The 27,580-nt window shown below is 55.3% G+C and overlaps 1 protein-coding gene across 8 annotated transcripts; it reads right to left on the bottom strand.

Annotated features, from left to right (window-relative positions):
* On the bottom strand, window positions 1–27,147 carry PPIP5K1 (diphosphoinositol pentakisphosphate kinase 1). Of its 8 annotated transcripts, XM_083711949.1 has the most exons (32): window positions 27,079–27,136; window positions 25,541–25,679; window positions 25,240–25,417; window positions 24,420–24,615; window positions 24,224–24,314; window positions 23,739–23,824; window positions 22,611–22,765; window positions 22,144–22,245; window positions 21,887–22,048; window positions 21,398–21,519; window positions 21,130–21,231; window positions 20,554–20,640; window positions 19,999–20,074; window positions 19,639–19,748; window positions 19,198–19,283; window positions 17,867–17,995; window positions 17,627–17,748; window positions 17,191–17,373; window positions 15,994–16,135; window positions 15,134–15,357; window positions 14,920–15,047; window positions 13,387–13,501; window positions 12,434–12,541; window positions 12,201–12,317; window positions 11,268–11,432; window positions 10,742–10,829; window positions 9,014–9,136; window positions 7,526–7,588; window positions 5,711–5,893; window positions 2,473–2,616; window positions 1,770–1,880; window positions 1–1,220 (listed from the first exon to the last, which is right to left on the bottom strand). In XM_083711949.1, exons 3-32 carry the CDS (start codon window positions 25,387–25,389, stop codon window positions 673–675), a joined length of 4,218 nt encoding a protein of 1,405 aa, XP_083568075.1. In that variant the 5' UTR covers window positions 25,390–25,417; window positions 25,541–25,679; window positions 27,079–27,136; the 3' UTR covers window positions 1–672. The 8 variants fall into 8 exon arrangements, with proteins under 8 accessions (XP_083568075.1, XP_083568078.1, XP_083568076.1 ...); XM_083711952.1 differs by lacking the exon at window positions 5,711–5,893 and having other exon boundaries at window positions 27,079–27,147; XM_083711950.1 differs by lacking the exon at window positions 7,526–7,588.
* Window positions 27,148–27,580: the final 433 nt, after the last annotated feature.

Here is a 27,580-nt window from a genome sequence, read left to right as displayed (position 1 = left end):
TCTTGGGAGTGTCGGCGTTTTACTCCATGCACAAAATGCAGCACAAGGAGGATTCCAGGGGACGGCTGTACAATCCCTCGCAAGAGAAACATAGACACATCTGAACCACGGACGACACATGCCTGGCCATGGAGCAGGGGTGAGGGAGTGGGGACCCCCAGCAGCCCCCTCTATCTGCCAGCACGAATAATATATTAAATATTTACTCTGTACTGTACACCATTTGGCATCTCATCCACGTGTCTCTAAGAAAACCTGATTTTTCCAAAGCAGCTTTGTACCCTGGCAATGGCCAGCAGGATTGGAGGACCTCCCCCCCCCCCCTGAGAGCCTCCCACCCCCACCGCTGCCGCCAGCAAGGAAGACCTCTTCAGTTCTCGCACTCAGACTGCCAGGGGGACACCACTTGGGGGAGGGTGTCTCTTCAAGTTCCCCCCCCCCACTCTGCACAGCTGCAGCCAGACACTTTGGAGAAAGAAGGCCATCCTGGCTGGGCCAGTGAGGTTCATGTCCCAGACGTGGGGGACGGCCCCAACCTCTGCTGGTACAGAGCCCATCCCCGCCAGGTGGACTCCGAGCAAGACGGGGCCCCTGGCTTAGGCAGGCAGCCTCCTGGAGGGGCAAGAAAGGTTCCCACTTGGCCAGCCTCAGTTGGCAGCAGGCCTCTCCTGCCTAAGTGCTTTCCCCAACTGGGAGAAAGGGACTGAGCAGGGCCTCCTCCCAGGTGGCCTCTCCTGAGCCAGTTTCCGCTGCTGCCGCCTCCTCTTCCTCCTCCTCCTCTGGCAGGTCCAGCTCCCTCCGTCCTTCGCTTGCCTGCCCTTCCCTTGCACCTCTGCTGCTCCCAACTTCCAGCAGCTCCAGTGCTGCGGGCAGCTGCTCACTCTCTTCCCCCACCACCACAGCCGCCACCTTCTCTTCCTCCTGGGGTGAGGCAGCCTCCTCCCCTCCCTCCAGTTCCTTCTGCAGTAAGGTTGTGGCTGCCTGCCCGCCAGGCTCTGTCTCCTCCTTCTCCTCCTGCGCAGAGGCTTCCCTGGCAAGGCTCTGCTCTTCTCCCTTCTCCCTGAAGGCTCCGTTGTTGCCCGGCTGGCTCCCCTCCATGGGCCCTGCCAGCCGCTCCTTGCTGGTCTGAGAGACGAAGCTGAAGCGGGGGCAGCTCTCCACAGAGGAGGTGGGCGACGAAGGGCCTGCGCTGGAGACGGTGCTGGAGGGGCCGCTGCTGTCTGCAAGGGAATCAAAACGAGGTGGTCACGGGGGGGGGGTGAGGTGCTAAGAATACCCCCCCAGGCTCCTTGTAAACCCCTTCCTTGGCACCGTCACAGCTTTGGGCACAGGGCCTGGCAACTGTCCCACCCTGAAGAATGCCAGGAGGATCCCAGGGCAGCGTCTAATAGTAGCCACACAATCTGGGTGGGGTGGGGTTGCATATTACCCCAAGCAGAATTAGGGTGAGGGTCCAATCCTGTGCAGCCCGCAGGTTAGATCTGCTGGCTTTGCCCCCTCCCACTAGAGAAGTGCTGCCCTGCCCAACTCCAAGCGCCAGGAAGGTCTGGGCTCAGGGCCCCTGGCAACCTTGCAACCAGCCCAGTCTACCTAGCTGATGCTGCTGCCACCCCCAGCCCCCGTTCCTTCTGTTCCCATTGGCTGGGATTCCTCCTGCTGGCACAAAGCCCACCCCAAAGACCTGCAATGTCCCCTTGGGCAGCCTTGCCTGTTTGTCCGTGTCTATTCCATCAAACTGCTCCTCCCTCCCAAGCCCCGTGCCTACTTACACCAGGGGGGCTTGTCTGAGCGGGGGCGTAGAGGCAGAGAAGAGGAGAGAATCTGCTGCGGCGTCAAGTCCTCGCCTGGCCCCTGGCTCTCCATCAGGGAGTCCAAGAGCGCTGCAGGACAGAGGAGGAGGACAACACTGTGAGCCCCCGGGCAAGGGCCTGCTTCTAGGCACCACCCCTTCTGCCCACCCCCACCTTGGAGTCAAAGATACCCCTTGCTCAAGCTAACCTTTGAGGGGCTGGGGTTTTCCTGGTGACCAGGAAGGCACTTCTGTCGAAGCCCCCAGGTATTCCCCCAGCCCAGGCCAGCCCCCACACTTCTCCTATTTTAGCCAAATTCTGCTCATCTATCACATGCTTCGCAGTAAACATAAATGTCTTCTTCACTCTCAAGCTTTCCTTAGCTGATTAAGGGCTTCTCTCCTATATCCTACAGCTGCTTAGCGCATGCAGCTGCAATACCAAGACACCAAAGGGTCTCTGTGCTGAGATGGGGTGCACTTTTGGTGGTGGCACCCCAGAAAATGGGTATTCTATTTTTCTGTGCAGTGAAATGTGTTGCTTCTACACAGCTGGGCAAAGCTGCTTTGGAAAACATGGGTGCTGCCCTGCGGGAAGCCCTGGGGCAGAAGGGGGCTCAGTTTGAGGGGGTGGCCACCCGGGACCCCAGCACAGTGCCCAACCTGCCTGCCTGTGATGGTACCTGGGGCAGCTCCTGGGTGGGGAGTGCTGGTGCTGCAGGTCCTGGAGACGGCCGTCAGGAAGCTGTTGACCTGGCGCAGGGAGAGCGAGTTGTGCAGGGTCTCCAAGGGGTAGATGCTGGGCACCATGGAGCAGCCTTCAAAGCCTGTAGGCAGAGCAGACCCCCCACCCAGCGTCAAGGACCTCTGCAGAGGAGAAAACCCAGTGGCGGCTGCCTCCCCACCAGACGCCCACAATAAGCCCAACGTTCCCCTCGAGCCACAGGCATGGAGCCCCCAAAACACACCAAAGAGCAGGCCAGACCCAGCCTAGCATCTCAGAAGCAAAAGCACGCAGGGCCTGGGAGGAAAACCTGGAGCTCTCCTAACCCACCTTCCCGCTGCCTGGCTGCCGCTCCTCCTTGTCCCTGGGGATGCCCTTCCTTGGCACCTGGAGCCCTGAACAGCCCCCCCAAAGGCTCTTCTCGACCTGCCTAGGGGGCTGTTAGAGGTGATGCAACAAACTTCAAAACCAGTTTGCCCAGGGACTCTAGTGGTGCACCATAACTGGTCCTGGTGATGGCAGCCCCAGCCTCCCCAAACTTTGGGCAGCCATTCTCAGTCTCCAGTTCTGTGTTACCCCTGCTGGGTGAACTGGAATTTCTAACCCTGGAGCTATTCCAGCAGATGGGAGAGGGAGAGCGTTAGGGTTAGGGATATACTGTCCAACCTCAGCTTCCTGCCTCCTGGTTCCCATGAAAGGGAAGGATGAAGCCCCTGCCCCCGCCACTCTGTTTCTGAAATGTCCCATCAACAACAGTTTGCTCATTCTTTTCTTACAAAGCATTTCTGAAAATTTTAGAGCAGATCACCGCTTTGTTCTCCACACAACAGACACACACACTTGGTTCCTTGCTCCCTTTCCAGTATCGCCCCCTACCCCCACCCTAGAGGACCTGTGCTTCTATGCAGCCTGCGCCCCACACAGAGCCTGCTCCAAGCTGGGAGGAAAGCTTGGCCAGGAAGGGATAAGAAGGGCAGAGGGGTTGGGCCTGAACAGTGTTCGAAACTCCCATTGTTCTAGGCGCATTTTGTGACAGGGAATTTCATGAGCAGTTCTGAGCTCTGGGTGCAGTACTGTGCCTAAGATTTCAGATTAAAACTGCAGACTGGAAGGAAAGGAGGACCTTTTTCTGCATCCCCACTTCCAGCTACTCTCTGAAGACTGGAGAAGAAACCCTATTAAGAATATTAGGGGGTGAGCAGGGGAAGGACTAGACCAGGGGTCTGCAACCTTTAAGACAAAAAGAGCCACTTGGACCGAAGAAAAAAAACACTGGGAGCCACAAAACCATTGCAACATTTAAAACAGTGGGGAGTGTCGGGGCACACAATGCGCCTCCTCCCCTCGCTAGTATGCGCCCCGGAGCCGCGGCAAAGGTGTAAAAGAGCCACATGCGGCTCCGGAGCCATGGGTTGCTGACCCCTGGACTAGACCATGTCAAAAATGAACATAATATTTTAGCTGCAGTTCATTCTTTTTCAGCTTTGCATTCTTGTTATTGAAAAAATGCACCTAGTCCTAGACATTCCATTGTTGTGCCCTTAACCTAGGTTTAAGGTGCCATTTAGCTCCTAGCTTTCATTTCTCAGTTTATAACAGTGAGCCTGGGCAGAGGCCCCTGCACTCCCAGAGGAGTTGCAGGTCCAGAGCCCCCCGCCCTTTGTCAGTCAGCCAGCCCCACCATGCACTGAGCTCTGGAGTCAAGGCCCTCATGGCTTAGGGCTATACAGTCTGCAAATAGCTGCTCAGGAGCTGCCTCCCACCTGCAGGCTGTTTAGGTGCCCCACCCAGGAGTTGGCTTTTGTCACTGCAGCACCTGAGCAGAGGATGCTGCAGAATGCTCAGCAATACTCCAGTGGGTCTGCGTGGAAGGGAAAGGGCTGCATCAGGCAAGGAAGCCTGGACTCCAGTGCCTCACGTCGGTCAAACCAGCAGAACATCCGCTAACCAATTCTGGCATCACAAACCAACATTCGACCGTTTTAAGGAGAGCTGAGCCAATTTTCTGAAGCTGCAAAATCTGCATTTATGACCCAAGAAACTCTTAGGAAGCCACTGTGCAAATTATACACAAACCTGAAACTGTTCCTCTCTTGGACGCTGAGCACCACTCGGGGGGCGCTTTGCACCAGTCCAAAAGAGCTGCTGGCTTTTAAACTGCAGGGACTTGTGCTGCAAACAAGGCAGGGTTGTGAAAGGAGCCTGCAAGTGAGCCTCCTCTCCCCGGGAAGGGAACGGCGCCAGCGGAAGAGAAGCTCCCGCCCAGAAGACGCAGGCCAAAGGGAGGGGAGGCCTGGTCCTCTTTCCCACTGAGCTGCCCTGATGGTGGAACTCAAACCAGCTTGGCCATCACGCAGGGGCAGACAGAAGGAAGAAGGCCATTCCTGGGCAGTGTTGGTCTGCAATGACCCAAGCAGTAGACTCCTCTGGAAGACAAGCCAGGCATCTTGCAGGCAGCTGCCAACCTCCCCCACCTGCAGGTTCCCGGTCAAGAGCCACCTGGGCAGCTTTGCCCTCCTGGGAAGAAAGCCCAGCCCAGTGCTCAAAGCCATGCAGAGAGTGGCTGGGCCTGTGTGCCAGGGTGGGAAAGAGGAAGGGAGGGTGCCTATGGGCCTGCCCAAGAGCCCTCCATCCTTCAAGTCCCACACTGCTCCCCCTTGGCAGGTTGTGGGGCAGGGAAGCTGTTTTGCCCATGCAACACAATTCCGACACCCACACATGCACACTCTGCAAGGGTTTTGGCACCAGGTGCAGAACAGCCTGGGCTGGCTGGGGAGACAACGGCCAGGGCCTGGGGGGCTCCCAGAAGCCAAACCAAACCTTATGCAAAGAAGCGGCGGCAGCAGCAGCAACAGCAGCAGCAGGGGCAGCCCTTCCTCAGTTGCCCGGCTTCCATGGGGGGTGGGCAGGGGGCAAGCGAGACCCACCAGGGCTCACAGCCTTTCCAGGTAGCCAGGAATTTAGCTGTTTTTTTTTAATGTTGTGTTTTAACATTGCTGTAGCCCAGTGAAGAGGAGCGGGGAAAGAATCGGCAGGACAAGAGAAGAGGTTTCCTGGCTGGCCTCCTCCAGGCAAAGGGCAGCTGGGCAGGGGAGGGAGGGAAGCAGCCCCTGAAGAGGCAGAGCCACAGGGACCCCCTGGGCGGGGAGGGCCCAGCCAAGGAGGCCCCCAAGGCACCATGCAGTGCCATGCCGTACCGTCGAGGCTCTCCAGGTCCCCCCGGCCAGAGACCAGCCAGTCCCGGAAGAGGCGGAAGTGGTAGGAGCACTGGCGGAGGTGATGTGCCAGGGCGGCATCCAGGAGGGAGGCGGGCTGGCTGGCGGCAAAGTCAGAGGAAAAGTGGCGCAGCAGCAGCCGCCCGCAGGGGCCTTCCAGCTCATCTGGGGGGAGGGGCCACAAAGGGTGAGTGGGGGGGGGCACAGCAGAGCCAAAGCCAAGGCAACAGAGGGGGGAAGGGCAGGGGAGGAGGAGGGGGGAGCCCAGCCTGGACCATGGAAGAGCATGGGGAGGGAGGACAGCTGCCAGCACCACCTGCCATGGAGCAAACTCTGTTCCCACTTCAGAGACAACACAGGCAAACACTTTCTGGGCACCTAAAGGCCCTTTGAGACATTTGGCAGAAGCATTGTCTGGTCAGCACCAATTCAGTTTCCATAAAATCGTCAGAAGAACCCAAAGGGCCTGGCATCCTCTTCCCACAGTGGCCAACCAGATGTGCCTAAGGGAAGCCCCCATTTGGAATAAACCCTCCCCAGGCAGAAATAGCCAGTCAGGAAGAGAAGTTGGCCTTGCTGTTCGGCAGGCAAGGAAGGGGCATGTAAGCCTACAGCCTTTGAGTCTCTTGCTCTTCTCCTTCCTCCCCTGCCACGGCTCTGGGCTGCCCCTCCTCCTCAGAGTCCCTCCACCGCTCATTCTCAAACCTCACATGGGCTGCAAAGGACTCCACTGAGCAAAATGTGGGGGTGCCCCTCCACTGGCAGCCAGCCACAGGGGAGGCAGGGATATTCCTCAGCTCTACTGAAGGGAGAAATGCACTCAAGCACCATAGACAGTAGTTTTCAAAACCTTGCTTTTAACTCCTAGAAACCGAAAAGCCCAATTGTTAAATGAATAAATTGTAGAACTACAGAAGCACCAGATATGAGGCTCGGAGTTTACAACCAGCCCTGTCTTCCAACCGGTCCCTCCAGTGATCTAAGCAAGACTTTTTGCTAGCTGGCAAATAACAGAAGAGGGAAGCAAAGAAGAAAGTGACAATAAGCACAAAGGAAAGGGAGATGATTGAGGCTTAGAAAGAGTTTGCAGCCCTCTACTTTAGCAAGCAGAAACAGAAGGAACCTGTCTTTTCCAGAAGTGAAAAGACTTGGAAATCTCTCTAATGCAATTAGTATGTTTTATTCTGAAAGAAAACCTTCCCCAAGGGGCTGTGGGCAGCTTCCCCCACCCCAATTTCCAGACACCTCCAAGCCTGCCCAGGGCCAGCCAAGACCTCCTGCAGTCGGGCAAGAGCCAGACACTGCGGCAGAGGCAAAGACCCCCATGAGAAGAGAGTGGCACCTCCCCGCCTCTGAACCCGCACTGCCCAGCAAGACCTGTTGCCTGGGGGTGGGAGAACTGGAGGGCAGGCAGGCAAGCAAGGAAGGAAGCAGACAAGCAGCCTAAAGAGAGGGGGGAACTGGGCAAGGCTCTCTCCCCACTCTGGGTCACAGCGAGGGGGGAGCAGCTGGTACCCCATAGGCTCTCTCTCATCAGGTCACTCCAGCTGGGGGGGCAGGTGCATCATCTTGCCCTCCCTGCTGCTGCTGTTTATGTGTTGAGGGGTCCCTCTGCTCCCGCCCCATCCCTGTGAGAACACAGAAGGGAGAGCCAAGAGGGTGGTTAGTGGCAGGAGCAGGGGGGGACAGCACAGCACAACACAGCTGCCCACTCATGCATGCGGGGATGGAAGACATAGGAAGGGTGGAGGGAGCAGGAGGAGCGGGGAGGGGCGTCAAATTAAGAAGCAAACGTACCGTTAGTTGGATGCTTTGCAAATGACACAGAAAACCGCTTTACAGCTGGCATAGACAAGAGCTCTGAGGAAACAAGATGAGAGCATCGCGTCAGTTAGGCGCACATCTGCTTGTGGCGCCCCCTGCTGGAAGCACAGGCCCACTGCAGGAAGGGGCCTCACCCCACACTAGACTGCCCTCCCCCAGTAGGTTGCTGGGAGGAGCAACATGCACAAGGGACGGTTCGACACACACACACACACACACACAGAGGGGCAATGGGCACCACAGGACAGCGGCGCAACAGCGGAGACCAAAGACAAGCACTCCCCAGATGGGTCCCATGGGAGAGAAGGGCAGAGGAGGAGGGCAGTAGCCCCTGCTTCGTCAGCCTCCCTGTCCAGAGCCACAATGAAGGGTGCAGGAATACTCCACAACGCTCTACTGGCCAAGGACCAGCACCAGCCCAGCTCCTTCACCTGTCAATATCCCTGAGTTGGGTCAGGCAGTGTTACTGACACCCCTAAGCTTCTGGTTGGGAAAGAAGAGAAAGCACCCACCACACAACCCTGTGGAGAATCACCCCAGCATGGTGCTAGGAGCAGCCCCTAAGAGGCCAATCTTAGTAGCCCACAAAAACAGGCTGCCACACCAACCCAGGCCTCAGCAACTGCTGCAGAATCTCTCTCTCTTTCAACAACCAAGCAAATGCAAGAAGCCAAAAAGACCTTAGGAGGACCAGAAAGTGCCAAAAGAGGCTCAGAAAGTTCTTGAGCAGCTCCCCAACTATTTGAGAGCCATGCTTCAAGCCCAGTTTGCAAGACAGGCTAGTCACAACAGGGCTGGAGCCGAGAAGAATTCTTCGCTGCAAGGAGCAGGAAGCAAGCCCCTCTCAAACAGGGAAGGTGTTATTTGGTGTGAAAACCCTGCCAGGACTTTATAACAACCTTGTTATGAAGGCTGAAGGCAGCTGCCAGAGGAATAAACCCCAAGAGAGACCCAGTAAATGCCACTGAAGAGGAGGAGAATCATCCCTGCAGGCTGTTTGGCAGAGACTTGCAGAGCGGCAACCCCGTCTCCTGTTCTGCTTCACCTGAAAAGCCAACCCAGCTGCTCCCCCTGCCCCACACTGCCGCCCATAACAACTCCTGGCACCTGTGGCTTCTCTCCAATGCTAGGCAACTCCCATCCTGCTCTGGGATGGGGAAGGAGTACTTTACTAGTGAGGCTGATCCCTGAGAGCTTCAAACCTCCTCTCCATCCCCCTGCTAATGGATGCCATGACTAAGTCTGCTTCTGGGTCCTTATGAGGACCTGTGGTGTTGGTGAGACCAGGCAGCTCCAGGCAAGAGGCCCTCAGGCTGTGGAGACGCCTCCTCCCAGCCCTGCTCTCCCAGGACCCAAGATGGCAAGGGGTTGCTCGGAGTGCTCAGCCCCCAAGCTTCCCTGGAGCCTCCCCGCCAAGCACCCAGCCCCAAGCCTCAGGATGTCTTCAGAGGGTGCACCTACCATCTTTGTATAGAAAGCTGGAGGCGAACTTCTTCCCGTGGCTGCGGGCATAATCCTGGAGGTTGGGGGCACTGGAGGAGCCCCCCAGGACCGTGGTGCTGAAGAGACCCGTGCACTGCGACCCTGAAAAGGTCCAGCCGGCTGTTAGTATCACACGTGTGTGCACAACCCCTCCCCCCACACACACACATGCAGCTCAGGCAACCCAGGTTAGTGGGGCAGAAAGCAGCAGAGCAGCCCTTGCAGGAAGAGGCCCCAAAAGGTGCTGCAGCCCCCGATTGCCACCGTCCCGTCCCCCCAAGTGGCAAAGGAAGAAGCAGAGAGGGGGTCTGCAGCTCCTAAATCTGCTCTGAAGGGCAACACAAAACAGAGGAGCAGGGACAGACCTCTGCGGCCCAGGGCACAGCCAGCCTGCTCCAGCTTCTCAAAGCCTCACCGTCTTCTCTCAGCTCACATGCTGTGGCCAGAAGCAATGGTCAGTGGTCCCACACACAAGCCCAGGACCGGACCAAAACACTCCCAAGCCCGAGGGACAGAGGAAGAGGCTGATCTTCACCACCCGGCAGAGAGCCCTGTGGCTCAGAGCAAGGGCAGGTGCAGGTGCAAGAGGGAGCATCACAACACAGGTTTGGGTGTGGAGTGGGGTGGGTGGGCTTTTACTGGCTCAGGTAAGCATCGTGATTGGACCACATGCCATGTCCCCCCGCCAGCAAGGCCAGGTAGAGCAGGCTGGAGTGTTCACCACCCCTAATTTAGACTACAGGCCAAGAGTGCAGGTGATTTAGCAAGCAGCCTGTTAGGTAAGGAGAATAATGGTCTCGAGGTGCAGCTAAGCAGGCCTGGGTGCTGGGTCAGTGCCCGGATTCAAACAGATGGCACAAAACACAAACACTGCACCCTCCAATTTTGCCCTTGGAGAAGCTCCTTCCTCCCACCTCTGTCTTTGGCTCTGGGGAGATGGGAAGGGGTCCCCTGGCCAGCGACCTTTTGGGAAGGAAGGGCCTGTGAGGAAGCCCCCGAACCTGCCCCCACTTCAGAAAAAGGGCTGTAAATCAGAACCTGCCTTTTTTTCTTGAGTGACTGCACACACTGGAGGCATTTGGAAGACAACTCGTGTCTTGGGGGTAGGGTTCTCCACCGCCAGGGCTTTTTCAATGAGACAGGGGCTATTATTGTTCTTCTGTTAAGATGTAATATTCATTCATTACATGAATATAGCTCCTTTCATTTTGCGGGGAGGGGGTCATTCCTATGTGCCAGGGAAACAGCCTGCCAAAGCTGGAGGGCACAGGGTGACCACTGCCATTGCTTCTTCACCCGAGAAGGGCTGGTAAAAATCCATTTATGTGTTTCTGCTCCCCCCTTAAATCCCAAAGGTTTTTTTAAAAAAGAAAAACCACATTTAGCCCTCAGGCCAAGACTCCCTGTCTCTCCTGCTGACTGTCAGAAACTGCCTGCCTGCCAACCTGAGACATTCCTTGCCTGGACTCTCAAAATGTCTGTGAGATCCCAGAGCAGCACCACAGGAGAAAAGGCCAGCTAGAGAAGGGAAGGGAGCGCAGGGCCTCAGGCAGGCAGCCCTGGCTCAGGGGGAGGGGGGCACTTTACAGAGACAGCCTCAGATCCTATCTGGCTGGGGGGGAAAAAACCCATACAAAATCCTAGGCAGGAAATCCCACCCACAGACCCACCAGGATTGACAAGAGAGGGAGAGAGAGAAGTTCCTACCTAACCCGCTCTGCTTCACCTCTGAGGAATGCCGCGAGTAGGAGAAGAGGCGATAGCCACCCGCCTTGGAGGAAGATTCAGACAGCACCTGTGGAAAACAAGCACTCAGGTGGCTCTGGAGGCCTCTGGCACCTTGGCCGGGGGCAGCAGCAGCAAGGGACAAACTGGGAGACAGAAAGTGGTTGTGGGGCAGAGGAGGAAGCAGCTCTTGGAGGAGGGAAAAACCACCTCCCCTCCTTCTGGGCCACAACATCTGGGGATCCTCCCTCTAGAAGATGCAGGCAAACCCACCATCCAGGCATCTTAACAGCTTTGGTTATAAGCACAAATGTTTTGGTTGAAGTAAAGAACAATACATTCTCTTGTCTTCGTTTTCTTCAGGTGGATTTTTCATTGTCCTGGCAGGCATCTCTCCCCACACACTCACTTACACTCTCTCTCTCTCTCTCTCTCTCTCTCTCTCACACACACACACACACACACACACACACACACACACACGGGCTGTCTAGCCCCTCTACTCTACCTCCATGGAGCCGGTCTTGCGGTTGCGGATGAGAGGGGATCTCCGCTGGACGTAGATGGGTTCCAGGGGCGGAGAGGAGAGGTGCTGGGCTTGGTCCATCTCCACAATGGCCTTGGGCGTGGCCAGCTCCTCCAGGCTCCCCTCCTCCGGCTTCTTGGCTTCCTTCTGCAGAAAAGCAGCACAAGGGGGTGGGTGTGTAAGGGGCATTGCCTTGGGCTGAGAACTGGAAGTGAGGGGAAACTTTAGGCAGCAAAAAGGAGGCTGGAGGCAGTGGTGCAGAGGTGGGAACCTCAGGCCTGGGGTAGAATGCAGTGGCCCTCTGGGCCCCTTTCTCTGGCCCCTGGCATGCTCCCCAAGCCCAGACTGGCCCTGTGTTGCACAAGGGTTTCTGCCTCTTGCATGCCTGTATCCAGAACAGGCTCTGTGTGTGAAGGTGCACAGAAATGGGCCTACTGTACAAAGAGGAAATTTGCATCCTCCACTTAGGTTTTGGTCCCGCCCACTAATGGCATGTGGGCCCAGGAGGGAAGGGAGCCCTTGGGCTGGGAAAGTCTCCCCGCTGCCCCACACTGTGAGGAAAGAGGTCAGCCAGGGAGAACAGAGACTTTCTTTCTAGTAATACTATCATTGTGATAATGCAGAACTCAAACAAGGCACCTTCAGTCACTCGGATGTGCCTCCAGCCTGAGGTAAAATGGGTAGCAGAATCTCTTTCCTCAGGGCAGAGCAAGACACCCCCCCCAGAAAGGCAGCGTCCACCCTCTCTCTCCCTCCTCTGGTGGTCAGAAGGGATCTCTCAGAACCTGCGCCAGATCAGGTCAGAGCTGCCCTTCATCCCACCTTCCCAGCAGACAGCCATTCCAGACCATCTGGGAGCAACGGGGACCAGTCAGACCAGCTGCCTTACAAGCACCTTTGTTCCCATGGACTCACCTCTGCAGAAGCCGGGCGGAAACCAGAGCCTGCCGGGGCGCTGCCGTCCTCCTCACAGCCCTTCACCCCTGGGCTGAAGTGCAGCTCCACGTGGAACCTCTCCTCAGAGGAAGGGTCCTGCCAAGAGAGCAGTGAGGCTCTGCTGGAGAAGAGGTCACAGTGGCTTGGCCACTTGGCCTCCCCCCACCACCACCCGCCAGCTTTCTCCTCCTCCTCCTCCTCTGCTCCCTCACCTTGTTGTTGTCCTCGTACAGCATGATGACAATCTGTGTCATGTAGTTCAGCTCCGAGATGGCGCTCAGGTAGTCCATGGCCCTCTGCCATTGAGGGTCTTTCGATTCCTGAAAGGCAAGAGGAGGACCGGGACAGGCAGGATTAAAGGGCCTGGAAGGGGCGGGCTCAGCCTTGAAGGGACCTGGAAGGGGTCTAGTGCTCCTCCCCCCAGTGAATTTGGCATAAACCCTCCTGAAGGGGTTCAGCACAAGGCAGACTTCGCAGCCCACAGCTTTTCTTCCTAGCATTGGCCAAAAAACCCACTGTGCTGTGGACCCTTTCAGATGAACCAGCTCCAACCAATTCTCAGGACATGCCAAAATCCAGGTGACCGTCTAGCAGAAGCAAGTGGCTTGACTCACCAACACACACACACACACTGTCCATGGAGTAGCCTCTTCCTCCCATAGCTGCCCCCCTGAGCTGCCCAAAGACACCCTTGCCCTGATAGCAGAAGGTGCTCTCTTCCCTTGGTAGCTGGCCTTGGCCTTCCCATTATAAAGTCTTCATGGAGGCTGACTGGTTAAGTATTTCTATGTAAACTGCTTTGTGGGTTCACCTGAAAAGCATGTCTATAAATGATATTCAGTGACTATTGGGTCAAACCAGGGAGGTGAACTACTGAGCAAGTCTTCCAAGGATGGCTCAGAGGAACAGGCTGCAGGGAGCATCTTCCTGTGTCCTGTCTCCCTCCCCCCCCCCCCCCCCCGTGTTTGGAGGAAAGTTCAGGCCCACCCTCCAGACTCTTGAACGAAATTCAAGGCTGACTCTGGAGCCACCAGCAGAGGGCGCTGCCAGAGTTATCAGGAGACAAAGGGTTCCCCCTTCAGCAGAGGGCACTGGAGAGCCCTGTCCATGGCCAAAACACACACACACACACACACAACACCATGGCTGGCTCTGGCTCACTTACATCCAGGAGGCCCCCATAGCGGAAGATGCTGAGCAGGGAGTGGACGTGGCTCTCGCTGGTGAAGTACAAGCGTGTCCGGACATGGCGCCCCGGAGACAGGACTCCCCTCGAGTACCTGGAAGGAGAGCAGTCAAAGCAGTGAGGGGACCAAAAGCTCACCAACAATTCTGGGAGTTCTGTCACCAAGAGGGCTTGGAGGCGAACACAGATTCACAAGGAGAAAAAGACAGACGTCTTTTGGAAAGAGGGGCAATCACTGTCCCCATTACTCTGCAATTTGCTCTTGGAAGTTTTGTTTAGAGACACTAGACAAGACGAAAGAATTTGGGGAGCAACGATTTAAAAAGAAACTTGTAAGTTACAGGCATTTGCTGATGATTTGATGATAGTATTGCAAAATCCACTACAGGGAACAGAGACTTTTCTGGATAAATTAAATGAGTTTGGTACACTAGCATGCTTTAAGGCTAATCAGCAGAAAATGAAAATGCTAATAAAGAATATGACAACTGAAGACCCCAAGATTTTGATGAAGAAAACAGGGTTTCAAATTAATAAAAAAGTAAAGTATTTGGGTGTTACCATGACAAATGCGAATTGTATGTTGTTTCAAAAGAATTATGTTAAGACATGGGCTGAAATTAAACAAGATATATCAAGATGGGAGAAACTAAAATTGTCAAGTTAGGCAGGATTTCTGTGTTAAAGATGAATGTCTTGCTTAGAATGAGATTTTTTGTTTCAAACAATATCTATTTTGACCCCTGATATACCATTTAAACAATGGCAAAAATCTTTATCTACGTTTGTATGGCAGGGGAAAACGTGAGTTAAATCTGAAGTTCTGCAAGATGCAAAGGGGAAAAGTGAGGGCTTGCCTGACTTGAAATTGTATTTTGTAGCTTGTTGCTTAGGATGGATGAAGGAATGGATGGCATTGAGAAACTTTTGGAATTAGGACACGGCAAGGCTTGGATGGCATGGATATCTGTGGTATGATACAGTTAAAGTACATGCGTTATGCACAAACACCCATCCACCCCCAAATGAATTTCACTACAAGAAGCTTTCTACAGAAAAGAGTTGACAGGCAAAGAGAAATGGTTAACCTATTAAGAGTTATTAGAACTGCATCAAGGAGATGAAAAAAATAAAACAAGGGAACCATTAAAATAAGTGGGAACCATTTATAAACCATATAAAAAGACAGTATAAAGATTTGGACTCATTGGCAGGTTATGACTAAACTTTCACAACTATGTAAGAGGTAAAACCAGCAGGGTATAGAAATTGTTTAATAAATCAGTATGGAAATATGGGGGAAGCCAAAGAGCGGGGAGGGGATAAATATGGATATATAAATTGTTTAATTAAGATTTGTGGAAAATTTGTTGTTATAATTTGAAAATTCAATTAAAAAAAATTAAAACAAGGGAACAACTGATAAAGGAACGTCACAACTTTCAGTGGCTCTTCTATTTATAACTAGTAAGGAGATTTAAGTTGTATACAAATACAAGGGGTGGTCCTTACAGGGGGTGCAGCTTGTTGACAGACTCATCCTCGTGGGTCCTTTGCAGGTCCAGCTGGATCTTCCGGATGAGAGGCAGGCAGAAGCCCACAGCTATCTCCAGCTTCTCTTGTTTCTTAATGCCATATTCCTGGGGAAGCAGGAAGGGACTCAGCCCAGGGCAACCCACAAGCCCCATGCCACCACCACACCCTCCCTCACAGGGCCAGGCCTCACCTGGGGGATGACAACATCCGCCAGGGACTTGGAGAGCCGGAACAGCTCGGAGGTGCCCTCCAGCTTGAGAGCTGCGTTGTGCTGCACGTCGTACTTGACGCAGTCATAGATGTCGGGGATCTTGCTGATGTCATAGCGCCGGTTCTTCAGGCGGAAATCCTGCTCCAGTTTCCTCCAGCGCTGAAGCATCAGCTCGAGCGTCTCACTATGGTACAGCTGCAGGTCTGAGGAATCAGCAGCAGCATCAGTCATCCCACCCACGGAGCAGGGGGGAAGGTTAGGACACTCACACAAGGACCGATGAAGGACTAAGGTGCTCACACACAAACACACAACACAAACTGCCAAGCTATCCACCTGCCCTACACACTGCTTTGATTTTTGAAGTTATCTTTTACAGTTGTACCTCAGAAGTCGAACGGAATCCATTCGACTTCCAAAATGTTCAGAAACCAAGGTGTGGCTTCCGATTGGCTGCAGGACCTTCCTGCAGCCAATCGGAAGCCGTAGAACCTGCGTTAGATGTTTGGGTTCCAAAGAACATTCACAAACTGGAACACTCAATTCCGGCTTTGCGGCATTCGGGAGCCAAAACGTTTGACTGGCAAGGCATTCAACTTCCGAGGTATGGCTGTATTTCTAAGATTCAGAGTCAGTGCTGGACAACACAAGAAAATGTATGGACCTTTTGGATCTATATTTGATATTGTAATTCTGTTATGAAGCAAGTTCTGCAAGTAAAAGCTTGAATAATATTTCAATGGGCCTGGACCACAATTTCTTCCAAGAGGAGTCAGTTATTATGCTTCCAGTAGCTTCAAACGACACAATGTTATTACGGCGCAATGCACACTCCCTACCCGCAGACTTGGGGTCCTCCAGGCGCTTTTGTATCTGGGACGTGAGGCTCTCAATCAGGGCAAAGACCCGGTCACAGATCTCCACAGGGTTCTGGATGATGCTCATGGACTTGACGAGTGAGATGCTGCCCGTGGGCGCTAGCTGAAGGCAGGATCAGAGCAAAGGGGAACTGAAGCATGAGCCCAGCTAGCAGTTCCCCCTCCCAATGTGGAGAGGGCTCTGCAAGTCATTCCCTCCCCTCCAAAAACTCTGGCTCAGCCACCCCCACAAGCGCCAGCTGGTGCTGGCTCCCTCTCTGGATGCCTTTGGACTTCTAGTGGTAACCTATGGCTTTTAGAAACGCCACACTCTTGAGGACTAGCTGCATGCTTTATCTTTTATTTTGTCCCTTTTTTCTTATAAACCTGCTTCAAGACTGCTAAGCTAATATTCAGAGAGGGTTTGTTTGTTTTTTAATTTCAGTGGAGGTGCAATTCCCTGCTTTACCACATGCTGTCCCCCCGCCCTTAGAAATAACCCACTAACAATGCAAAGTTATTTTCCCCTAACCCTGCCCTGGATCAACACCAGATTTAAGGTGGTGCAGGTGGTTCCCTTCCCACCCTCACCCCCACCCCCATGCATTATAATCATAATCTGTATTTATACAGATACTGACTGAGAAGATGCATTAAAAAGGCAACTGTACCAAAAAAATAATGAATATGAAATATTGGGGGGGGGGCACATTTTGTCTCCCTCAGGGTGCCATATGACCAACATTCGCTCCTCCCAGATCCTGCAGCCTTGATGCCCATTTTCCCAAAGCTTTCCAGAGGGGAAGACAGGCTCCCACTGCATCATCAGGACCAGAAGTTTGTTTTAATGAGCAGGAAGTTCGCCAGCTGGAAGGCCCTTCTACTCACCTGCCTACCCATCATGCCAAGGGACACTGGCCAAATCACCGATGAGGAAGTCCCACCCCTGGCCCCCTCTCCAACTGGAACAGCAGTAAGCAGCTGATAGGATGTACCTCCTCACTCCCAGCCTCATTGCCAGCACCAGGTCCCATGAAAGCTGAAGTTCTTTCCTTTGATGCAAGAGCCAAAGCCTTGAGCTGGCCTGGCCCAGGGAGCTGTCCTCCCCTTTACCAGTGACTTCTGCCAGCCAACCAACCAGCCAGCCAGCCAGCCAGCCTAGCTGCCTGTCCTCCTCACCTTCTCAAAGTCCTCCTCCCCAAAGTTGGCGTCCTTCTGCATGATCTCCCTGAGGCGAGCTTTCACCCGGTGCTGGCAGCTGCTGAGGGAGTCACTGTCGCTGTCCAGCAGGCCGTTCATGTTGGCACTCTTCACCATCTGGACCAAGATGGGTGTCAGCTCCCCCTCCAGTGCAAGGAGGCCCTGCAGAGCGAAATGGGATGGGGCACAGGCCTTAGCAGCTGGTGCTGCTGGTGGTAAGGGAATGGCACAGATCATCGCTTGGTCCTTTGGAACGAAAGCCATCTTGGCCTGGCTGCAGGCAAGAGCAGCTGTCATCCCCAGGTGGCCTTGGCTCAGCTGCCACTGCACCCACAGCAGCACTGCAAGAGGACACAGCCAGGTCAAGAGGTACCCCCCCACCCCCAGTCACTGGGAAGACAGAGATTGCAAGGACCTTTGCAAAGGCAGCTGCAGTCATCTGGACTCTGCCCTCATCAGAGGCGTAAATCTTGAGGTCATGGCGGTAAGTGCTGTGCAGGCGAAGGAGGCCGCATCCTGGGAAGCCAGCGTAGTCCCCTGGAAGGTGGGAGGAGAGCCTCAAGGTCAAAGGACAGTGGCTGAGGCATGGAGGCCTGCGGGCCAAACCCAGCTCCCCCTCCCATCACACTACCGTGCTCCCCACGCCTGGCCTCACCTTGGCCCCCTGGGTACATGCAGCGGAAGGCTCTCCCCAGCTCCTCAGCTTGCACTCTCCCGGCGGGAGTCAGCTCGCCTCCCCACTTCAGCACCAGCAGCAGAGACGGGGAGGCTTCCTTGCGGGCCTCTGGAGGCAGCAGAGAGTCAAGAGTCAGACCCCATATCCCCAGGAGGAAGATCAGCAGCCGCTATGGCCTCCCCACCACCACAGTCAGGAAGGATGGACCAGTCAGGAAGGAGGGACCAAAGTGGGTGTCAGTCTTGTTTGCTGGGAAATGGGCTGGCGGAGGCCACAGGAGCCATGCCCAAAGCTCCACCCATGGCTTCTGGCCAAGGATTCTATGTTGACAGAGCACTCAAAATCCTAAAGAAATGCTGGAGGAGTTCTGCATTCAGAGCTCCTGAGTCTGGAAGGTGGGACAATGACTTCCACTGAAGGGGGCTGCAGTCCCCTGAAAAGAACAGGCTCATAGCTTGGGGGTGCTCCCAGGTCACGGTTACTGGAGGCTCAGGTGGCCTTGGTGGCCAGGAATGCTTATTTCCACCTCTGGCTGACTTGCCAGCTACAGCTCCTCTGGGACAGGTGACTTGGCCATGCTTATCCATGCTCTGGTGGGGTTGTCCTGAAGATGATTAAACTGGTCCAAAATGCAGCAGCCAAAGTACTGGCTGGGGTTTGTTTAGACCTCATATATTCCCTACGTTAAAACAGCTGCGTTGGCTGTTAGTTCATTTCCATTCAAGGGGCTTCTGTAATCCCCAAATGTCTGAAAGACGGCCTCCATGCCTACTGGTCCTCTCAGGTGCTAAGATTGGCAGTTCCACCTCCCTCCAAGTTTTGGAGGAGGAGGAGCACCTGGTGCCTTTGTACACAGCTTTTGCCATCTACACCTCTTTCCTCTGACAGTGAAGGTCTTGCGGAATCAGTTCTGTTCCATTTGGAACACTTGGACTTGGTGGGGCTCTCCCTATAATTATATCTGATTTCATCCATATTTATATTACATTGTTGGAACCCAATGGGACATTGTGGCAAAAGGCAAGGAAGAAATCCTCTAAGTAAAATTAACACGTGCGATGGACTTGTCGCCCTGTGCAGCTTATGCTTTTAACTGCCACAACACTCCAGCAAGTCAAGGAAACGAAAGCCCCTCCTGCTCAGCTACACCGTCACAGAGAAGCGGGGCAGGGCCAGGAGATGGAAGGCCCAGCTCAACCAAGGTGGCATCAGGGGCAGCCATAGGGAGGGTGCAAACTCCTATCCGCCCCCCACTCCTGCCAGCACCAGGCCTGAGGCACCCACAGCCCCCGCAGGAGCCAGATACCTGCCTTCCTCTTCGCTGGATGCTTTGGAGCGCCCGTGGGGCAGGTAGGTCAGCTGCACTTTGCGGTTGATGCCAGAGAAGTGCCCATACCTGCCAGGAGGAGAGAGAAAAAGCAGGGGCTTGGAAGGGCTTCCCTAGATAACTTCAGCTAAGCCAGGCCCCTTCCTCCCTCCGCCACTCAGCCCACCTACTGCTGCATGCCAAGAGGGAGATCCTGAGAGGAGGAGAAGGTGCCAGACAGGTTCACAAGGAGCTGGGACTTCTAAGGGCACAGCCACCAGGCGGCATGAACTGCTGGGTGCCAAGTAGAGGAAACCATCCCAGTAGAGAGTGGGGAGGGCAGGGGATGCCGCTGGACCTTACCCTCCCGGAGCTCTTGTTCAAAACCAGGAACTGGGGGCCCATCAAGCCACCTGCTCCCACCCACACCCACCCCTCTTCTCACATCTCCAGCACAGTTTTGAGCTGCTCCAGCTTGGATTTCTGCTCCTCGGCCTCAGAGTCCTCATGAGCTCCCTCCTCCAGCACCAGCAGGCGGGCGATGTCCAGCACTTCCTGCCCAGGGCAAAGGGTTGACTGGGTTGGCAGGGCAGCAGAGCACATCCTCTGGGCCCAGAGGGCCATGGGCTCCCCACACCTGGCCCTCGGCCTCACCACCTCCCTACACCCCACAGACCCACATGCCAGCCCCCAACAGCCAGGCCAGTGAGTTGAGGCCCCCGCTGCACAGCAAAGCCCAAGCCAGGAAGGCAAAGGCAGAGGTGCCCCAGGGTCCCTGGCTCCACCAACCGCCAGTCCTCCTCACCTGAAGCTGCTCTGGCTTCTTCAGCTTCAGCTTCCCAGCCTTGTAGCCCTCGTACTTCTCAAACAACGCAAAGAACCTGGCAGCAAAGTTAGAGGGGGTCCAGGGTCTGAGAAGGAAAGGGCTGGGAAATGCAGAACTGGACAAGGTCCAGAATGAGGTGGCCGCTTATGCTGCTGCTCAGGGGAGATGAAGCGTTTAAGGAAAACCAACTAATTCTAGGGTTGGGCAATATATCAGTGTATCATCCAGAACCAGTCTGAAGCCCATACCGTAATATTGGTTTCATAGTCTTTGACCTAGCAATATATTACAAATGATGATGTGTGTGTTTGCATGCTACGCAAAAATCAAAATGTGGGGGAAACCGTGAAGCCAACCAATTTCTCCATGTAGCTCCATCCTTATTTCAGACACTGTGATATATCAATATATCACAGTGTTTAGCTGGGGATAAATCACAGATGTTGAAAACCGATATCGCCTAGCCCTACTCTCAGAGAAGAGGCTGCACAAACACTCACCCAGAGTGTAGCCCGGGGGGGGGGCTCTTCTTACCTGGGGTGCTTCACTTCCATCTTCATCTTCTGCTTGGGGGTCCGGTCACCATGCCGTATAACCGCAATCACACAGCGCAGCTCCATCCTGTGGCGAAATATACCAATCTCAGGCTGCCCCACTCTCAAAATAGCCATGCTTAGCAGAAGCAAACTCCCTCCCCAAGCAAGGACAGTTTTGAAGCTTGCAAAGGTGCAGAATATGTTGAAGGCTGCGCAAGAAGATGGTGAGCTTTGAAAAACCTTGCTCTGCAGTTGCCCACCAGAGGCAACAGAAGGGCGGTGGACAACCCTACTCCACGTAGTCCCATCCAAGGATGGCCTCTGTCTTCTTCTCCCTCCTCTCCAATCAAGGCCAGAGCTCTGAGAGCCAGCCCACCATCCTCTAAGGCAGTCTTTCTGTGGGTCCCCAGATGTTGTTGAACTACAACTCCCATCACCCCTAGCTAGCAAGGCCAGAGCTCAGGGATTTTGGGAGTTGTAGTCCAAGGAGTGGCAAGTAAGAACGCTTGCCAAGAGTAAAATCTAAAAATGCCCCGGAAGCCACAACAGAAATGCCCAGCCCAATGACACTCACATTGTCCCCGAGGTGGTGGGCACGATGGGGATGTCCTCTGCCTCCGTGGGGATGGACCAGGGGATCTGGAACTGGGGAGCCAGTTCACGCATAATAATGTTCCTGGCAGGGAGAGAAAGAGAGGAGCCAGACCTGGTCAGAGACCCACTTCGGACCTTCCCATCCTGGTAGCTGCCTCAGGCAGGTCCCCCACCCAGGGCATACCATCTTCCCATGTGGAAGGAACACACCACCCAAGGAAAAGCAGGAACGACAAAGCACAACCCACCCCAGGATCTTGGCGCAGTCGTCGTAGTATTTCATGGAATTCTTCACAAAACTGAAGCCGTTGACATCACAGACAAAGGAGTGGCCATTGGCCCGCAGGAGGTCGAAGCCGCACACTGTCTGCTGCAGGGGGCGAAATGGGGGGGCATGGGAAGAGTTAAAGCAGCCAACATGCTCAGCAGGTGCCACAGGCAGAACCAAGCCAAGGAGGAGGAGGAGACAGTGGTGCAAGGAGCAGGCGCTCCCCCTGTTTGTAGCCACTGAGGTCAGGAGCAGCACCAAAACCCTTTGGGCGGCCTCTCAACAGGGGCTTAAGGAGCCCTCGGTGGTGGCTCTGAGGAACCTCAACCAGAAGGTGCTGGAGCCAAGGATGAGGAAGAACAGGGCCCCTACTACTCAGCTAGGCCTTCCTCCAAAGCTCCACCCCAGGACGCCCAGGCGTCGGAGACAGAGGACACAAGGGACTCCTCAGCAGGAGAAGCAAACCAACCTTGAAAGCCACACAGACTTTCCGGGCTACCAGCTTCTCTATAGCCGTCAGCATCACAGGGTAGCGGATCTCTTTCCCTTCGCTATCCCGTTCCACCTTCCCATCGAGAGCCGGGGATTTTCGGGCCTCTGCGTGGGCGTAGTCTGGGCCGACCGTGTACACCTGAGCCACCAAAGTCGAGAAGTTACACCACTGTCCCTCCCCCGCAGCCTCCAAGATCAGGTGGCATCTCTGCCCCTCTCCCCTCAAGGCCCTACCTTGACATCTGTGCCGTCTGTGGGCATGAACTCCTCGTAAATGTACGAGCCAGTTTTCCGCACGTTGCTCTCAGGGGAGTAGACGCTGCTGCGGCTCCCAATCTGAAAGAAGCGAGGAATTCAAACGGTGGGAGTGGGGTGCATGTCTGAGGTGGAGGTGCTGGCGGGGGGCAGGGCTGCAGAACTCCCCTTCCCCAGTCAAGGGGCAATTGTCAGCCCTTCAGAACAAGTGTCCTGCCCTGTTCCAACCCCATTCTGGCCAAGCAAACAGAAAACAGAGTGGGGGGCAGGCCTTGTGGCCTTTCACCTCTGGACAGAGTCCCACTGGAGCCTCTATCACCCTAGAACCACAGTAAGCATCCAGGAATCCCACCAGCTAATCCGACAAACTCTCCTTCTTCCTCTCTTGCAGCACCAAAAGGCCAAATCCAGCAGGGCTCCCAGCTTTACTCTCCCTCGCTGCTCACCTTGCGGAAAAGGCGCTGGCTGCCCCCACCAGCTGAGGTGGGATAGTAGATGTAGACATTGTGGTCCTCAGCACTGACCGGCTTCTCTACAAAGGGCTTAGGGAAAATGGCCCCGTTGACCTCCACGTGGTCCTCCCCCTCCACGAGGTTGCACTCTGCAGCAAAAGCACAACCACGTTTTTTTGTGGGGGTGGCGGGTGGGAGAGGCTACCCAAGCCCTCTAGCCCCTGCCTGCCCCTCCCCACAGAGCCAGGCAGCCCCATTGCTTCCCCCTTACAGAGATACAGATGGTGAAGTCAGTCTCTGCCCTGCAAAGGAGGCAAGTAGGTGGAGTTGAGGCTTTATTTATAGGAGTATTCGTAAATCACCGGCTCATTTTTAAAAATCACAGCAATAAAATCATGTAGGCACCACAAAATTATAAAATCAGCAGGCTTTTATATATGGTGGTGCAGCACTTAGGCTGTGGGACAAGGCCTGGACTGACCTCCTTTCACTCGGCCTGAATGGGGCAGGGGGGGCATGGACATTCCTTTGGGGTCCTCGGAGGAAAAAGGGGAATGAAACAAAAATATGAAGTCCCTACAGGGAGGGTGGGTGGCTGGCTGGCTGCAAGGAGGAGGCAAGGGCTACCTCAGGATCACTCATTCTTAAGAGCAAGGATGGGGAGCCTGGGCAGACCTCCAGGTGTCTCATTTGGACGCCAATTCCCATCACGCACCTCAGCCAACAACAATGTCCAGAGGGCCACAGCAAGCTCCCCAGCCCTTCTGAAGAGGGCTCTGCTGTTTGGCGTCTGCTCACCCCTCTTGCTTCCAGGGATACAAGCCAAACCATCTCCAGAGGAGCCTGAGCAAGGAGGGTGGCAGCTCAGGACATCCCCAACAGCAGCAGGATGCAGCAATTCATCAAACCTCTATTGCAGCATCCAGTCAGAGAAGGATGCTCAGAACAGTCTCCTGGTGCTTGGACCATGAAGGAGTTCAAGACCACACCTGTCTGCTCCATAAGCAGCTCCACTGACAGAGGTTGCATGCTCAGACCAGAGAAGGGAGCCTTTGCCATCTGCATGGCTCAGACCCTGCAGTCGTCATCCTCACCTTCACCCTCTGCTCACAGGCCACTCACCATCCGGCTTGTCAGGATCCCGGTTGAGCACTGCGTAGCGAGGCAGGTCGATTCCCTCCTGCTGCAAGATCCGGTACACCTCCCGCCTGCAGAGGACACGGACCAGAGAGCAAGGCTACCACCTGAGGGATGCTACAGGGCCAGACCCTGCTTCTTAGCAGATCATCTCACAGATCATCCTGCTTAGCCAGCCAGCCAGCCTTTCTCCCCTGTGACATGACCCGACAGGCCTCCCTCTCTGCTGCTGTGGAGCAGCAAGGGAAGCCCAGGAAAGACACTACCCAGACCTCAGGCTAGGCTATCTTAGGCTGCACACATGCTGGACCAGGACCTTTGAAGCTGAAATAGATATCTGCATTCTCACACAAGTGAGATAAAATATAAATAACCTCTCCTACTCATCTAAATCCATCCAACAGTTTGCCTTAGGAGGCAGCCTATCCTAAGCCACCAAGGTCCCCTCCATAGCATCTCCACATTCCTACCTGTCCTGGATGTAATACTGCATATTGAGGTCATTGATCAAAAAAGGGCTGCGGAGCTTGGCGTAAGCAACAGCCTTGTCCAGCGGGAAGCCTGCAAGAGAGAAAAAGGAGCAGTCCTCAGAGGAGGCTGGCCAGTCGGGGGCCACACGAACCAGGCAGAGAAGGAGCTGGGGTGGCAGCCTGGGAGGCATCCTACCTTTGGAGTGGAAGGAGATGAGGCAGTCGCAGGGCGGCCAGTTCTCTACAGGCTCGTTCAGGATGACGTCCTCCCCCATGATCACCACCGTGATGTATTCAAACTTGCACAGCCGCTCCAAGATCTGTGTCATGGGCTTCGACTTGGACTTTTTGGTCATGGCACAAATGCCCACCACAATCTGCCGCTCCGGAGGCTGAGGGGAATGCCAGGAGATCGTCACAGAGCCACGGAAGAGAACTGCCCACCCGCTGCATCATCAAGGAGTGCCTGGATAACAAAGCCAAGAAGGGGCCGCACAAATGCACAGAGCAGCTGCAAGGGGAGACTGGGGGGTTGGTTCCCCTTTGCCCAATGGAAGAGGCAGCTGGTTGCCCAAGGGAGAACCTGCCCTAAAGGAGACTTCAAGCAGTTAAGTGGAGAGGACACATGAGCAGCCTCCTATGTGCCTTTTCCACAATAGGCACCGAGTTGTTTCACTGCCTTAAATGGGACTCTTGGGAGTAAGAGAGCAGATTACTACCAAGGTGGAAGAAGCACCTCTTCCTTCCCCCAGAAGCCCCAAAATAGGGTAGCCTCTGCCCAAGTGCAGAGAGGTGCCCCCGTTTGCAACAAACAGCATCTGTTCTAGAGAGCTGCAGCCTCCCCAGCTGCAGGAGGGCAATTGGTCTAGTTGGGGATGCCAAAAGGTCCTCCCTCTCAGATTACAGCTTCAGGCTCCCATCTGTACACCACACACACATCCCAGAGGCCCAGGTATAAGCCATATGTTGAGGGAGCCCATTGGCACCTATGCCAGCCACACAAGGAGGCTCCTTACTGATTCTTCCTCCTCCTCGTCATCCTCAAAGAAGTCAATCTCATCCATCTTCATGTCTGATCCCGGGAGGTCCACCTCGTCATCTCGGGAGCCCACAAAGAACTTGGGAGTCGTGCCGTCGCCCTCAACGGTGGTCGTCCAGGACGACATTCCAGACTGGGTGGCCAACCATCCCGCTCTGCAAGCAAGCCAGAATCAAAAGGGGACAGGGAGAGGAGTCTCCCCTGTGGCAGCAGAAGCCAGCTGGGAGGGAGAATCACCCAACCCTCCAGCACTGCAGGAAGCAGCAAGGTGGTCTTACACTGCTGCATGTTTCAGGCTGCTGGCTAAATCAAGGAGGCAGAGGCGGCGCTTGGCCTGGCAGCTGCTTCCACCAGGGAGCCTCGCAGGGCACAGGCAGCTTCCTCAAACGCCGCCAGCTCTTCGCCAATCTGGGCAGCCTAAGGAAAGAAGGAAGTGCTGAGGATGGCAGCCACAAAGCGTCGCAAAAGAGGCACGTGGCTGGACAAGAACGCCAGCCCTGTCCATCCTGCCAAGGAGCTGATGGATGCCAGGGCCAGAGAGGGAGGCATGGGCATGCCAACTTGCAAAGCTGGCAGCCACAGCAGGGTGGAAAGCAGAACTGCCCTCGCCACTCCCACAGAACAAGAAAATGGGTCTCGGGACCATCACAGCTTTGCTGGCTCTTCCCTAATAATTCCTAACAATGGACTGCCCCTTTTCTCGCAGACTTCAGAAATTTTTTAATAAGGAAAAGGCCATCTTGAGCTAAAGAAGCCCCACCTTTAGCTTAAAATATTCTCTTTGCAAGGGCACAGATCATTGAGAGCAGAGTGGGTCAGCTGGGCATGAGAAGCAGAGGTCCAAGGAAAAGATGCTGGCTGGGACCTGCTCCTGAGAAAACGCACTTTGGACTGCATTGGCACTTGCTGGGAAAGTGACTGGTGCTGATGCCACCTGCCAGCCATGACTGCTCCCCAAGAGGCCGAAGGTCAGTCTTGACACAGCCTCAACTGTGGCGTGCAAGGATGAAGAACTCATTGACCCAGCACTTCTCATTCTCCCAGAAGAGCCCAGCTGCTGGGTCAGGCTAAAGGGGCTCATCTGCACCAGCATCCAGGTTCCTACACTGGCTCCGTAAATGCTTCCATGTGAAGCCCCAAAGGATGCCTGGAGTGCAGCAGAAGCCCCCACACCATGCTCCCCACCTGTGGCTCCCAGTGACTATCCTTCAAAAGCTCACACCCATTGGCTCTCCAACAACAGAGGTGCAAACTAGCCATAGTGGCTAGTAAACTCTGATGACTAAAACCTCCACTCTTGAAGCCATCCAAGTCTGTGACTATGGCTACATCTAGTGGCAGGCAGTTCCCTAGTCCTGCCTTTTCCCTAGCAGGGATCTTCCAGCTCTCGTTTGGAACTCCCTGTGGGATAGAGAGGCGGAGGGAAACTTTTCCATGCCCGCCGTCGCCATACGGGGAAAGAGTTCACAACTGGGGCCCCCAGCCCGATCCCTGCAAGCAGAAAGCAAGCTCCTCAGGAGCGGGGAGAAACGGGCATCCCACCCGCGCCAGCGCCCCCTCCTCCCCTCGTCCGCAGAGAGCTCCCCACTCCCACGGAGGATCCTGTGCGCGGAGCGGGGGGAGGAGCTGCTCCCGCGGAAATTCTCCCCGCCCCTCCCCCCCCCCAGCCATTGCAACCGGGGCCCCGAGGGGACGGTGCTACGTAGGAGCGCCCCGTCCCGCTTCCTCTCCAGGGGTGGGGGGCGCGCCCAGTGGCGCGCGCCCGTTATTTCCCTGCCGGCGCCTCGGCCCCGCGCTCGCTCGCTCGCTCACCCGCCTGCCTGCCTGCCTGCCTTCGGGACAGCCTAACCCGGCAGCTCCGCCGAACCGCGCCCAGCCAATCGGCGCGTGTTTACTGCCGACAGGCAGCCAATGGGCGCGCGGCAGGGGCGGGACGCTGCAAGGTCAGGCTCTCCTGTCCCCTCGGCTTCTCCGCTGCGCCAGGGCGGCCCCTGGTGGACGAAAGGAGAAGTGGCTCCCGTGGAGCAAGAGGGCGAGCGGCGCCCCCTGCAGGCCGAAGGGGAGGCCGCTCAGGAGCGTGCCCCGCCCGAGGCTCATTCATCCCAGCCACGAGGTGTGTTCTCCGTTGCAAGCCTGCAGCCTCGGGACACTCGCCGTTGAGTGCTCTTTTCCCCAGAGGGGACACCCAAGTGCAGAGGGGACACCCCACTGGGCTCCAGGCCTTCAGCACCCGAGGCCAGTCGCCGCCCATTCCCATCTTCTTGCTCTTGCTGTCTTATGCCATCCAGCCCCACACCAGCAGGCAGCCCAGTATCGGG

The sequence above is a fragment of the Podarcis gaigeae genome, assembly GCF_964106915.1.
Source record: "Podarcis gaigeae genome assembly, chromosome: 14".
Taxonomy (NCBI): domain Eukaryota; kingdom Metazoa; phylum Chordata; class Lepidosauria; order Squamata; family Lacertidae; genus Podarcis; species Podarcis gaigeae.
Note: the sequence above shows the minus strand (reverse complement) of the source record. Positions and strands in the feature narration are given on the sequence as shown.